This window comes from Cervus canadensis, chromosome 24 (genome assembly GCF_019320065.1).
Source record: "Cervus canadensis isolate Bull #8, Minnesota chromosome 24, ASM1932006v1, whole genome shotgun sequence".
NCBI lineage: Eukaryota > Metazoa > Chordata > Mammalia > Artiodactyla > Cervidae > Cervus > Cervus canadensis.
Window position 1 is genome coordinate 16387991 of NC_057409.1, and position 14276 is coordinate 16402266.

Genomic DNA, 14276 nt, shown 5'->3' on the forward strand with positions numbered 1-14276 from the left:
GCACACCCTGGCTCCCCCTCGCCCCGCGGTCATTTCCAGGAACCTGGACCCTGGCTGTGCCAGCCGGGCAGAGAGGTTCCCAGAAATCACCCGCGCTCGGGAGCAGAGGCAGTTCACCACCCGTGGCCCGGGCATCACTGTTTTCCTGCCAGGACTGCCCACAGCTGTGACCTTGGGAAGGAAGTCGGGCACAGACACTGGGGGGGTGGGGGAGCGGAGGAGAGGGGGAGCGGGGCGGGGGTCGTAGCTGCCCAGCCGAGGCCCACGCCCACCTTCCCTATCACCAAGCCTCTCTGGTCCTGCCCTGTCCCTCTCCTCCCTCCTCAACTCCTGACAAAGTCGCGCCAGGGAAGCAAAGGGCTCCTTCACGTCCAGGGACAGAAACCCATCTCAAAGCAGCTTGAGCCAAAACAGACTTCTCTGGCTCCCTTCTCCTCCCCTTCTCTGGGGCTCTGGTCACAGGGAAGTCGGGTGGAGCTGGCCTGCCTGGGACCGAGCTGGAAGGAGGACCTTCAGCTCTTGGCTTCCGTCCTCTCTGCTCTGCCACCACCTCTGTGTGGGGCTGGTATTGGAAGCCAGGTCTCCCCATCTCAGACTCACAGGTCTTTGGGACTACTGCATTGGCCACAGGCTCTGGAGTCAGTGGGATCACAGGAGAAAACTAGAATGAGAGAAGTCCCTGGGAGGGGCCCTCCTGCTGTGAAGGGAGTCTCCCTCTATCCCTTCAGCTCCCAGCTGGAAGTTGGAGCCCTTTAGATGCAGCCGCACCTTTGTTCTGGGCCTGTTGGCTGGTGGATGTGGAGAGGGGGAACCGCTCTGTTTCAAGGTTTCCCCGTTGGGCTGTGCGTGGTGAAGCCCAACAACCAAGGCTGGGCTAGGAGGGTGACGGGGGCCATGTGGATGGAGAGGAAGGAAATTTCTTTCTCCAGATTTTCTCATAAGCTGAGCACTGGATTTATTTGGAAGAAATACTCAGAGAAGTCCTTTGGGGTTAGGGTGGGTGAGGAGCAGATGAGAGGAGCAGTTCTCAGCCTTCTAAGGGGGCTGAGTGCTAGTCTTGGGGTGCTGGCTGACCCACTGCTGTATCCAGGGGTCATTCTGGATGGTGCTGCACCATAGTGGCCCTGCTCCCTGCAGTGTCCAGGCTTTGCTCGGAACCCTCTTGTGTCAAAGTTGTCCAGGTTTCTGGACAGCCAGGTCTCAGGCTAGGCGAGCTGTGGTCACACAACTGCCCAGGTCTTTTGCCATTTCCCCCAGCAGTGCTGAACACGGAGCACAGGTTTGGGAAGGAACCAAGACAAGTCAGTTTTCTCTACCTGCCCTCCCCACTCCTTAATACTGGCCCCCAAAGCCCGCAGGATTCTGATCTGTTCTGACTCACATTTTCTAGAACACTCTGTATTATGGGCTGCCCTAGTGGTTCAGATGATAAAGAATCTGCCTGCAGTGCAGGAGACCCGGATTGGATCCCTGGATCGGGAAGATCCCCTGAAGAAGGGCATGGCAACCCACTCCAGTATTCTGGCCAGGATAATCCCATGGACAGAGGAGCCTGGGAGGTTACAGTCCATGGGACCATGGGTCGACTGTGTGTCTAACACTTTTTCACTGTGTCTTATGGAAATGTGTGTGTACCTGTCTGGAGGAAGTAAGGAGCTGCAGACAAGGTAACATTCTTTACTTGCACTTGAAGGTCTGGAGCAAGGCTCACTCTGGCTCCTTTAATCAGAAGCGGCGGCGGGGCACGGTGCAGCCCAAGCCCTCTGGGGGGCAGAAGGGGCTCTCTGAGAGGCTGCTGTGCCCCTAACCCACCCCAGCCCCCCTTCTCTCCCCTCCAGGAAGCTGTGAGAGCTGCAGGCGCCTGCTAGGGGAGCCCATTTATTTTCTCTGCTTGCTCAACCCACACATAGCCTTATAGGGTAGAGGCTCTGCAGTGGCCTGGCCTGAGGGGATACCCGGGCTGGGAGGCCTTGGAGGCCTCTCCACTGAGTCTGAGCTGCCACCCTGGTTGGTGAGTCTCCTTCACCTTCTCAGGCTCTCCTCTCTAACATGGTTTGTAATAATAGCCTCTTTCCTGCCCTACAATGAAATCCCCAGAAAATACAAACTACTCGCCCACTGATTTTAAAATGATTTTTATAATGTCCTCACTGTAATAATAGGAAGAAATAATAGGAAAGAATAGGAAAGAAATAATAGGAAGAAATAAAAGGAAAGCAGTGTATTTAAAGGAGCATATATTTTCACATGTGAGCTTGTGCCGACCACACGGGAGGACACGAAGCAGTCTGGTCCACGTGGCCTCAGGCAGTTGCTGTCGTGCAACTTTTTGACTGGGTAGTTCAAGGTGAGGAACGGCTCATAGGAAAGTTCTGGACCAGACACAGCCCAGTGTGCTGCTTCAGCCACGGTTGGCGGGACGTCCAGCATGCTGGGCTCCCACCAGAAACACTGTTGGGGTCCCCGATCATGAAGTGAAGTCGCTCAGTTGTGTCCAACTCTTTGTGACCCCCTGGATTGTAGCCAGTCAGGCTCCTCTCTCCATGGAATTTTCCAAGCAAGAATACTGTAGTGGGTTGCCACTTCCTACTTCAGAGGATCTTCCCAACCCAGGGATCGAACCTGGGTCTCCTGCATTGCAGACAGAGCCTTTACTGTCTGAGTCACCAGGGAAGGCCGATCAAATGGGAATTAAAAATGCCCACACCCCAGCAATGCGGGACATGCTTTCCTTCTGGGGGCGATTGGGTCCCGTCCTGAGAAGCCTAGTTCCAGGCTGTGAGGGTGGAGGGGAGATGAACGAGTCCACCAAGCTGGGCCTCAGGAGCTAATAACCTGCTGTGGGGAGAGGCATGGGGCATGTGAGGACAAACACAGGGAAAGTTCACGGTCACCACTTGGTGCCTCTGACTTCCCTCCGTCCCGTGAAGGACATGATGCCATCTGGCTCCAGCAAGAAGCTTGATATCCCTACCCTCACTTCGTCATAGCCAGTGACCAAGTTGTGTCAGTTTGGCCTAAACTTTCTCTCAGATCCATGTCCTACTCTTTATTGCTTGTCTCCCGCTTCGTTCAAGACTCATCTCCCTGCTGAGTGACAGCAGTGACATCCTCACCCTTACCCCCCCTCAACCCCATCTAGTCACCTCAGTGGCCCCCTAGTAGAGCTCCTGCATTAGTTTGCTCGGGCTGCCATACTAAAAACTAGAGACGGGGTGACTTAAACCTCAGAAATTTATCACAGTCTGGAGGCTGGAAACTTGAGATCAAGTGTCGGCAGTTTGGTTTCTTCTGAGGCCTCTCTCCTCGGATTGCAGGTGGCTGCCTTCTTGCTTGTCCTTACATATTTGCCTTTGACCTCTGTGTTGTCTGTGTCCTCAGCTCCTCTTGCAAGGACACCAGTCATAGAATTAGGGCCCATCCATACAAATTCATTTTAACTTAACTACTTCTTGGGAGGCCCCATCTCCACAGACATCTGGAGTTATGCTGAGGTACTGGCGGTTAGGACTTCCATATATGAACTTTGAGGGGACACAGTTTAGCCCGTAGCACCCCTCTTCAATGATTCCTCTTGAAGTAATCTTTTGGTATCAAACTCCAAAAATTCAACTCTAAGTACCCTGTGTTTTGTTTAAGCAAAGAAGAGAATATGTCATTCATGGCACTTCCTAGTCTGGAGTGGAGACCCAGCTGGATCTGGAGCTTGTGCGATGCTTTGGATCCCTTCTGAGCTCGGGCTCCTCTGGATTGACATTGTGTTTAGGCTTTGTGTGCAGCAAGGCTCAACTCTGGGTCAAGTCAGAGGTAGAGGAGAGGGTGGTTCCCAGGGGTGGGAAAGGAGGTTCCAGAATTGTTTTTTTTGGCTCAGATTGTCCTGACGGACCCTGTGTTCTTGCCTGAGCCTGTCACCAAGGCCTGAGGGATAAGAGTGATGGCAAGCAGCCAGACTGAGCTAGGATGTCACCAGTCCCCTTAGGGAAAAATAAAGGCACAGACATCAGTTCCCAGAAGGAAGGCAGATGGTGGCTGGCCTGCAAACATTACAGAAGCTCACTGGAGAATGAGTGAATACAGGAGGGAATGAGCGACTTAGACCTTCTCTGATGTGGTAGAGAAATGTGAGCTACACCCAGTCATCTACGGATTGAATTTCCACAGTTTGTTTAGTCACACTGGCTTTGCCCCCACAAAGGATACCTTTGTATGTTCCCTTTGGGCAACATTGACAGATTTTCTTTTCCTGGGCTCCAAAATCACTGCAGATGGTGACTGCAGCCATGAAATTAAAAGACACTTGCTCCTTGGAAGAAAAGCTATGACAAACCTAGACAGTCCACATAGTCAAAGCTATGGTTTTTCCAGTAGTCATGAATGGATGTGAGAACCGGACCGTAAAGAAGGCTGAGCACTGAAGAATTTATGCTTTCTAATGGCTGTGCTGGAGAAAACTCTTGAGAGTCCCTTGGACAGCAAGATCAAAATGGTCAATCCTAAAGGAAATCAACCCTGAATTTTCATTGGAAGGATTGATGCTGAAGCTGAAGCTCTAATACTTTGGCACCTGATGCGAAGAACTGACTCATTGGAAAAAGACCCTGATGCTGGGAAAGACTGAGGGCAAGAGGAGAAGGGGATGACAGAGGATGAGATGGTTGGATGGCATCACTGACTCAATGTACATGAGTTTGAGCAAACTCCAGAAGATAGTGAAGAACAGGATAGCCTGGTGTGCTGCAGTTCATGGGGTCACAAGAGTCGGACATGACTGAGCGACTGAATAGTAACAATTAGTGTCAGCTCCACTGTGGAGTGTGACTTTGTCTTGAACTAGTGGCTTGAGAATGTGGAGAGACTAAGCACGGGTTACATGTTCCTGTTTGGAATGGATTAGGACATTTAAAGGTTCTAGAAACTTCCCTCTTGGTTCAGCGGCTGAGACTCCGCCCTCCCAATATAAGGGGCCCTCATTCAAACTCTGGTCCAGGAGCTAGATTCCACATGCCTCAGCTATAGATCCTCAATTATGACCCATTGCAGCCAAGTAAATAAATAAATAAAATAAATATTAAAATAAATAGAGACTGAAAGCACTAAGAAGATTATGGTGCTTCCATAGCCCAACCCTATCACTGCCATTAAAAATAAAAGCATTTCTAAGCTATGGAATAAATGTAAGGAAGTCTAACAACTTGTTCATTTTTCCCATAAAGACTATTTGAATTGCAAATATATGTTGATCAAATTATTTTGAGAAAAATGAAATTATTTTTTCCTGGGCCTCTGCCCTGCTGGCTCTGGCAGACACTCTTGCCTGCTGATGGGGAATTTGGCCTTGCTGCCCCTGTTTGACCCCAGAGCATCATTTACCCCACTGCTGGCTGAGATCTTCCTAGACTGAACACAGCCTCCAGAGGACACTGAAGAGTGGAGAGGATGAGGCACCTGTGTCCCGGCCTCTGTGGGGCTGGCTTGGGGCCTGAAGATCCCGGGCAAGGACTGACTGTTTGGTACCCGCTCACAGGCACTGTCTGCTCAGGCAAGGCGATGCGTTTGGATCTTGCTGGGTCACTTTAAGCCACAGAGGATGTCAGGCTGGGGGCCCTGGTAGGGTACATCGTGACTGCCCCTGCTAGCTCTCTCAGCTCCTCAAATGTGCCCACCGTGGGGCATACTGGGTAAGAGAGAATAGCATCTCTTTAACTATGCTGTTAGACAAACCCAAAGTTCATTTTGCTGGCGAGCAGCAGTCGCCACGGTGAAGGCAGGGTATCCTGGAGATGGTGGGGGCCAGCAGGCCTGATGCCATGGATCACCTGTACTACATGCGATGCCTGTCCAGGGGGCCTCGGCAGGACAGCACTCCCACTTTCTGCCACTTGGCCTGCCAATTTGGGTTCTGGGGGCCTTTCCTTTGGGGAGTAACTCTGCCTCCAGGTGTGTCCTGCCTTGCCTCTAGAGACATCTGCCCTCTAAGGAGGGTTTTGCTGATGGCTGTGTGGTTGGAGGGGTCCTGGGGTCCTGACTAGCCCTGGGTCCACGCCCCATCTAAACAGCAAGGAGACCCAGCTCTGGAGGCCCTTTTGTGTAGGAGTGTTTCTCGGTGTGATCTCAGGATCACCTTTATCAGGATTACCTGACTGCTGGCTAAAGTGATTTCTGAGTTGGACTTAATTGAGTTTAGCCACTGATAGTGGCTAAAATAAGCAATTGTTGTTGTCCAGTCACTATGTTGTCTCTGACTCTTTGCGACCCCATGGACTGCAGCACACCAGGCTTCTCTGTCCATCACCAACTCCTGGAGCTTGCTCAAACTCACGTCCATTGAGTTGGTGATGCCATCCAACTATCTCATCCGTTCTCTTCCTGTCCTCAATCTTTCCCAGCATCAGGGTCTTTTTCAATGAGTTGGCTCTTCATCAGGCGGCCAAAGTATTGGAGCTTCAGCTTCAGCATCAGTCTTTCCAATGACTATTCAGGGTTGATCTCCTTTAGGATTGACTGGTTTGATCTCTATACAGTCCAAGGGACTCTCAAGAGTAAAGAGCAAAAGCAAATAAATAAGCAAAAGCAAACCCAAAAGATACAGGTTTTGTAGTCAGACAGACCTGGGTTTGAATTCCATTCTCATGACTTACTAGATACCCTTATCCTCTCGAAGTCTCATTTTTTGTAAAATGGGGATAGTAACACTTAGAATTATAAGGGTTGAAAATGGTCATCTGAGTAAAATAACGTGCTGAACAGAGTGCCTAGCACACAGAAGCTATTGTTTTCTTCTATTTCTTTGCACTGATCATTTAAGAAGCCTTCTCATCTCTCCTTACTATTCTCTGGAACTCTGCATTCAGTTGGGTATATCTTTCCCTTTCTCCCTTGCCTTTCGCTTCTCTTCTTTCCTGAGTTATTTGTAGTCTCCTCAGACAACCACTTATTTAGTCTGAAGCCAGTAGGCATGCTGTCTCAAACACCGTGACAGGGACTTTGGGAGATATGTTGGAACTTGCCCTTTAAAGAGCTTCTTTATAAGCTGGCTGGGCAGTAAAAATCCCATACACACAGGAAATCACTCAAGAACAACGAATCGCCTGCCAAGCATGTGTCATACGTGCCTGGGAGCTGCTCAGAGGAGAGACTGATTACTGGGGCTAGCAGTGAGGTGTAAGTGAGAAACTCCACCAGGCTTCTAATCCAAGAACAAAGGAAGGAATATGTTTATTCCTTGTTTTCGAGGGGTTGGTTCATACCCAGCATAAGCAGAAAGCCTGGGATGCATGTAAACCTCTTAAATCTTTAGAACATAAACCAGGACTTCTGAGAGAAGATCACGGCATGAGTCAGAGGCTGCTCATACCAGGTCATGGGAACATGGCTTGGTGGGAAACTCTTTATCTCTGTCCAACCACTTGCCAAGTCCTAGCTCTGTGTAATGCCCAAGGTCTTTGAAGGTAATTATCTGCTGGATGCAATTTTATTACACATAAATAACTCACTGACTTGACAATCGCTGAACGCATGCACCACCAAAGAAAGGACTGCCCAGATCCCAGCAAACAGATGGGAAATGCCCATCAACAGTGGGCCGTGATGTAGAGGCAATGGCTATCTGGAAATAATGCTTTTGTTGACAATCTCTTTCTTAAAAGGCACACTGGTTTAGGAGAATGGAAGAAGACACAGACTTGGAGCAGAGTACGGATGTAGAATGAGCAGAGAAATGGCTATTAGGAGGTCTGCTGCCTTTGGATCAAACAAGCTCATAAAACAAATAGGCCAGAGAGCCTGCTTCACACAAAGATGAACAGGAAACACAACTGTAAAAATGGCGCTTGATGTCAGCTTCACTCTTTTGAGTGTCTCCATGTGTGAAATGAGGGGTTAGACCACACCATTCTGATTCAACTAAAAATTAGTGAATACCTGCCTGGTGCTAGGTTCTTTAACCTAGATAATCTCAACATAATAGCATCTACCTCACAAGGTGGTTTTGAAGCATAAGTCATATATGTGATTTCTTGATATCTAATAATAATTAGCCATTATCATCTAATCCCCACAACCTTGAGGTAAACATTATTTCCTCTGTACAAATGAAGAAACCATTAAGGGACAAGATCTGGATCTGAACCAAAGTCTGAAGTCAGAGTCTACTGTCTCCCCATTACGCAGTTTGGTTTGGATAGGGCCCTCCCTTCCAGCTCGTCTCTGTAAAAAATGAGAGGGTGGAAAAAAAACTTGAGTGCTAGAAACAATCAAGCTTAGGACCTTCTAAGGGATTTTCTGTGAAAAGCTGAAGTGTCGTCTCATTTATGATGAGGATAATAAGGAGACTGGGGAGAGGACTGAGACAAAGTCACGAAAGCTTCTTTGCCCAAGCTCACTTATCACCACCTCAGGACAGTTAGAGACTTCAGACCCATCATCTTACATGTACACATAAAGAAAAGACAAGGTTCTTCAAGTGTAAAACTACCTGAAAAACAGTTCTTAGTAGTTTAGTCACTGCAGGAGATACACGAGAGGATGTTTGAAATAAATCTCCCTTGTGCTCAGGGGTTCTGTCCCAGCTGTTCTCTTAGTGCTCAGTTGTAGCTCTCACCATTAAGAGTCCAAGGATATATGATCATACATTGTGTGCTAGGGTTGTAACGGGAAGCAAGACAAATGTGGAGCCAGTAAATGAGGACAGAAGGGGAAATACTGGGCAAGTCTGGAGGCAGACGGACAGGTAAACACTTGAACGAAGGGTAGTAAACAGTGGGGAAGGAGGGTAGGTGAAGTGGAGAGATGTTTGAGAGGGTAAACGTGAGTCAAGGGTGAAGCCTTTCTGAGTTTCTGGTTGGATCACTAGATGGAGGGGTTCCCATGGCCCTCAAGGGGAAGAGGCTGGAGGTGCTTTGCTTACATGGGTTTTGGTGCCTGTGAAGCAGCCCAAGTGGGGAGGCCCAGAGAGTGGCTGGATGTGCACCCACTTGCCTTCACTTTGAATCAGTGTCCACACGAACATCACCCCAGAGTAACCACTGCCACTCTCCCTTCTGCTTCTTCTATTGAATGTGTCAATTCTAGCTCCTGTCCGTCTTCATACAGGACCTTGTTTCACTCTATTCTATTTCACTTTAGATTTCTCTGCACCTTAGTTATCTCAATGCTATGAGTATCTTAGGAAATCGGGGGGGGGGGAGTGGAATCAGGAAAAGAGATACCATCTCATCATAGTCTGGCTCAAGTAGACGTTTTATCTCAACAGCTTGCGTTTTTAAAAGCTGTAACCTTAAGACCAAGATACAAATTCTAAACAGTACTGCTTACCAGGAACTGGTGCTGACTGCTCCTTCAGGGAGCAACCCACTATTTTAGAAAGAATTTATTAACTTTGGCTAGAGACCAGTGACTGTACCACTTTTCCCAGACTACTCAATTTTGGACAGTGACATCACTGAGAGAATTCTGTTTTTTTAAACATTTCATATATTATGGGAAATGTCAGAGATAAACTGTCTGAAATGCAAGCAAAGTTAAGAGCTTGAAGAGGAAGGATATAGCTAGTGAGAGGCTAGGAAATGAGATAATCTCTTTTATAGAAATATCTGATATTGAGGAAACAAGGAATTTATAAAGGAGGGAAACAATGAAATTAACCAGCGAGTGGAGCCATCCTTTGGGATCAGTAATCTTGAGACCGAGACCTAACAGTAAAGCTGTGGTGATGAATGGACACTGCTGGTCTATACAGGAGTTAGTTTCCTCTACCAAGATCAGTTTTCTTTTTTTTAGACGTAGGAGGCTACATCTTAAATTACAAAGCGAAAGAATCAAGGCTGGAGTAAAGAACCATTCATGTATAAATGTTGGAAACTACCTACTTTAATGGTTGAAGGCCAAGGCACAAAAAACCCTATAGAACCAAATGTCTGCATTTTTTTTTTATTACATTTAAATTATATCTCAACTTAAAAAAGAAACATGGGAAAAAAAGTTAGAAAAGAAGAAAAAAAGGGTACACAATTAGGTCTTGTGGCTAAATTGAAATAATTTATACTTACTGTCCATAACAGGGTCAAAAGCAGGAAACAAGAAGTAAAGCTTATTAAAAATAAAAAGCTTCTGAGCTGCCTAAATAGACTTCATTTCCCTTGGATCATTAAAGGGACTTCCTCTGTAACTGAACAGCACCCTACACCCTCAATCCCATTAATAAAAATGAAGAGAATTCTTGGAGTAATAAACAAGGGTGGTTGCTTTTCATATTTTTTCCCCATTATTTTTCAAATAATTTATAAAATAGTTTAACTCCTTCACCGATATTAAAGTCATGCCTGCTCATCCCAGGAATCAGATTCAGCTCTTTGGGTTTAGGCATTTCATGGTGGGGAGAATAGTATTTGATCCATTTATTTACAATCCAGCTGAAAAACAAACAAGAAGTCCTTGTCCATCTGAAGATCTTAATATATTTATTTGAAAACCAAGTTGTGTGAAAGAGAACACTAGTCATATACCATCTCTTCAATCAAAGACTTGCAGACAAGGTCAGCACAGAGGCAATGATACATGCAGTGAAGGGCAGGTCTCAGCGTAAATTTCCTCACAGGCCTTTCCAGTATGAGCCTGGGCAATCTCCTTTAGGTGAGCAATAAGACCCTGGGGTGGGGGGAGAGAGAGACGCTAGGGTTACTCTTAATTTTAAAAACATTAAAAACAACAACCCCCCCCCCCCCAAGACACTAGATGTTGAAGTTTAAAACTAGCCCCTAGGGACTTTCCTGGCAGTCCAATGGTTAAGACTTCACACTTCCACCACAGGGGGCACAAGTTTGACCCCTGGTCTGGGAACTAGGATAGGGCATGTGGCCTGGTGCAGCCAAGACATAACAAAAGAAAACAAAACAAAACGGGCCCCTAATCCTGCTGATACAGTCCTAATATGCCAGTTTGTACTAAGACAGACCATAGCTTTCAAATTCTTATTGGACTGGATGTTTTGCCCTTTTAAAACCTAACAAGAACCCAATCTCCAACTGAAAATTTCTGCGCCATCTGGTAGTTCATGGCCCGGAAAGACTTAATTGGGAGGTTTTCAGTAAGGGATTGTGAAAGGCTGCCAGGGGCTAATGTGAGCTCAGTTCTGCACACAGACCGAGAGCTCAGGGTGTTAATACTGCTGTGTGTGGCTGGGTAAAGCTTAGGAAACCATCAAGAGCTAAAAGGTACTTTTCAAAAGCAGGAAGGGAAGTTATAAATCTGCAAACTGTCTCGTGGAGGTCTGACTATATGTTGCTACTAAGAGCAGGGTTTCTGCCTTAATTATTTATCTTAGAAAGTTTTAATTAATTGTTACTTATGGAGCTAGATCTGCAATCTGACATTTAAAATGTATTTTTTCATTGTCACAACGATACTATTCTTATCTTCTTTGAAGAGTAAAATTCACGTTTGTTTTACAACCTATTTGTATTACGGTGGGATTAGAGAACCTTGATTATACAGTTTGTGTGTGCTTAGTTGCTCAGTCGTGTCCGACTCTTTGTGACCCCATGGACTGTAGCCCACCAGGCTCCTCTGCCCATAGGGATTCTCAGGGCAAGAACACTGGAGTGGGTTGCCATGCCCGCCTCCAGGGGATCTTCCCAACCCAGGGACTGAACCTAGTGGTCTTCTGCACTGCAGGTGGATTTTTTATCATCTGAGCCACCAGGGAATGGCATCTTCAAATATGTAACACCCATTTGAAAAAAAAGAGGAGTAGAATGACAATTTTGTGAAATTGCAATCTTTTGCACCTAAAAATCCCCTTCAACATGGTTAGGAAACTGGCATAATAATTATCCTTTTCAACTTGACAAAGCTTTGTTTACAGTCTAACTGACCACAAGTACCTATAAGCACTATTGTCTTATACATATTAGATGTTCAATAGCCTCACTGAATAAATGAATGGTAAGGCTTTTACAGCCAGAAGTATTACCAAAGGAAAGAGAAGAATCATGAGGAATTCAGACCTGTGCTACTCAAAGTGTGATCTACAGAACAGCGCCAGTCCACAAACTATAACTGATCCCCAAGAAGGAGCTTACATCAGAATGGAAATCAACTCCATTACTGAGCAGTCAGTCAGTTCAGCTGATTTTTGGGGGGTTAGGGGATAGCAAGGCTTTCTGATGAGCGAAGCACTGAGTTACATTCTGGAGCAAGCCCCTTCCTCAGGGGCCTATGAAAACAGTTTGCAGTCCAGCCACTTTGAACAGGACTGGCAGAACACTAGACTAGGGGAGAGAATCAACAAAAAAAGAAAAAGGAATTGGTGCTTACATATTCAGGAAGAGGTCAAATAAAGAGAAGTTTTAATGTCATTTACATAAATAGGGGAAAGGGGGGAAAGGGAAAGTGAAACCACATCCTTGTAAAAACATTTGTGAAGAATCAACAGAGACTTCTCGCAGCACACAATTTTGCTCCACACGTACCTCTGGTCCTTAATCATCAATATACTCAAATGGTTCTGGGGGTTCTGGCTCTTGTTCTTCCTCTTCAATTTTTGGGCCATGAGCTGCCACGGGTTCCACCAGCTCTTCAATGTCTTCACTGGTATCCTTCAGAATGATGATGCCTCCAATGGACAACTATTGAACAGAGCAAGGAATGAAGATCCTCAAGCTGAATGCTCCACAATCTTGATTGCATACTTGTTAAATGGTACCCCAAGAGAACGAGAATGATTAGGAAGTAGAAAACTGGAACTATACTCTCCTAGATGACAGTCAGGAAACTTGGCATTTGTCCCTGTGTGATGCTACACCAGTAACTTAACTGTTCAACTGTAAGAAGGGGCTATTAATATCTTCCTCATCTACTCCTTCAGGTTAGTCTGAGGACTGAACGTGGACAGCACTGCCAAAGTACATAACAAAGGATTAAGATAACTGTCAGCTATAGGAGTATCTGCAAATTTAACCCAGTGGCTCTGGGGGGTGGAACACGTGGTGTTGTTCTGTTTGGACGATGCATCCCGATTTAAGAAGCATTACCTAGTACTGTACTGGCCTTAGCTGGACTGCAGGGAAAATGTTTACTATCCAACGAGGCAGTCTAATGCCGTGCTACTCCACATGTGGTCCTGGGCCAGTAGCATCATTATCACATCAGAGCTTGTTAGAAATGCAGAAAACCTAGTCCTACTTTAGAATTCTGAATCTGTGTTTTAACAAGATCCTCAGGTGATTTTTATGCATGCTAAAGTTTAAGACACACAATCTAATAGATCTTTTTATCATTTGTGTGAAAAGCATTATTTTGGACACAAAAGACAATTTATAAATGAAAAGAGTATTTTTCTCCAGAAACTTTAGAATGACAGAATATAAATATCACAAATATCTGAGTGTTTTTCACTTTAATCGACAAATCGTTGTGATGCAAGACAGTGAAAAACTAGATGGGAAATAAAAGGGAAGTAGAATGTAGAAGCAATTCTATTAAGCCCTCTCCCAAACATATTAGTGAAAGGTAAATTCAAGCGCCAAACTGTTCGCCCATCTCTGGTGTACCAATCTTATTCTATTTGCTTGCCTGTGTCAAAGGAAATGGAAAGCTGCTCTCTGTAATTAAATCAGTCAACAGTGGAGGGCACATCTGGAAAAAACACATTTCTACCAAAGCATATTACTGGGAAGGAAAAGAAGCCCAGGCACATTAGTCAAATGATTCACATATGTATAAGCATCTCTGCGGTTCAACCTAATCTAATTTTTACCCATCAGAACCCTGCTCTGCCACGCTATAAAACTGTTGTGCCTGCATGAATTTCTAAACTGTTTCCCCTGTCTCAATACACACATATCCATACATATTAATCTATAACCCTTTCCCTTAGAAAGTTTGCTTTTCTTGAAAAAAAGCCATTTTATGAATGGTCCCTGACTTTACTACCAATATTCACCCAAGAACAGAGTTACTTGGCCACTATCTTAATACTCCATGGTCTAAAAGTGTGTACGAACCTCTAAAGGACCAAGGGAGATTCAACAAAGAACTTCCTGCATTTTGGAAATATACGGCTCTAGGTTGTAACAGTACTATTTCGTGCTTAACTGGAATGCTCCAGCCCAAATCCTGTAGTATAACCAATATACAGGAAGAGCTTTTTATACCTACATGGTTTAGATTTATTAATGCCTTATACATTAGAGAGTTCACACACTCTCTAAGCAGACAATAAGATATACGACAGTCTGTTTTCTGAGAAGGCTACTGACAACTGAAGACAGAGGCAATGG

At 45.8% G+C, this 14276-nt stretch overlaps 1 protein-coding gene across 1 annotated transcript in view; it reads right to left on the reverse strand.

Annotated features, from left to right (window-relative positions):
• Positions 1-10440: 10440 nt before the first annotated feature.
• PSMD1 (proteasome 26S subunit, non-ATPase 1) overlaps positions 10441-14276 on the reverse strand; it is an 86639-nt gene continuing 82803 nt past the window's right edge. Inside the window, exons 24-25 of the mRNA XM_043444831.1 lie at positions 12468-12623; positions 10441-10644 (exon numbers count right to left, since the gene is read on the reverse strand). Coding sequence (XP_043300766.1) covers positions 12477-12623 — 147 coding nt within the window. The 3' untranslated portion in view covers positions 10441-10644; positions 12468-12476. The remainder of the gene's footprint in view (positions 10645-12467; positions 12624-14276) is intronic.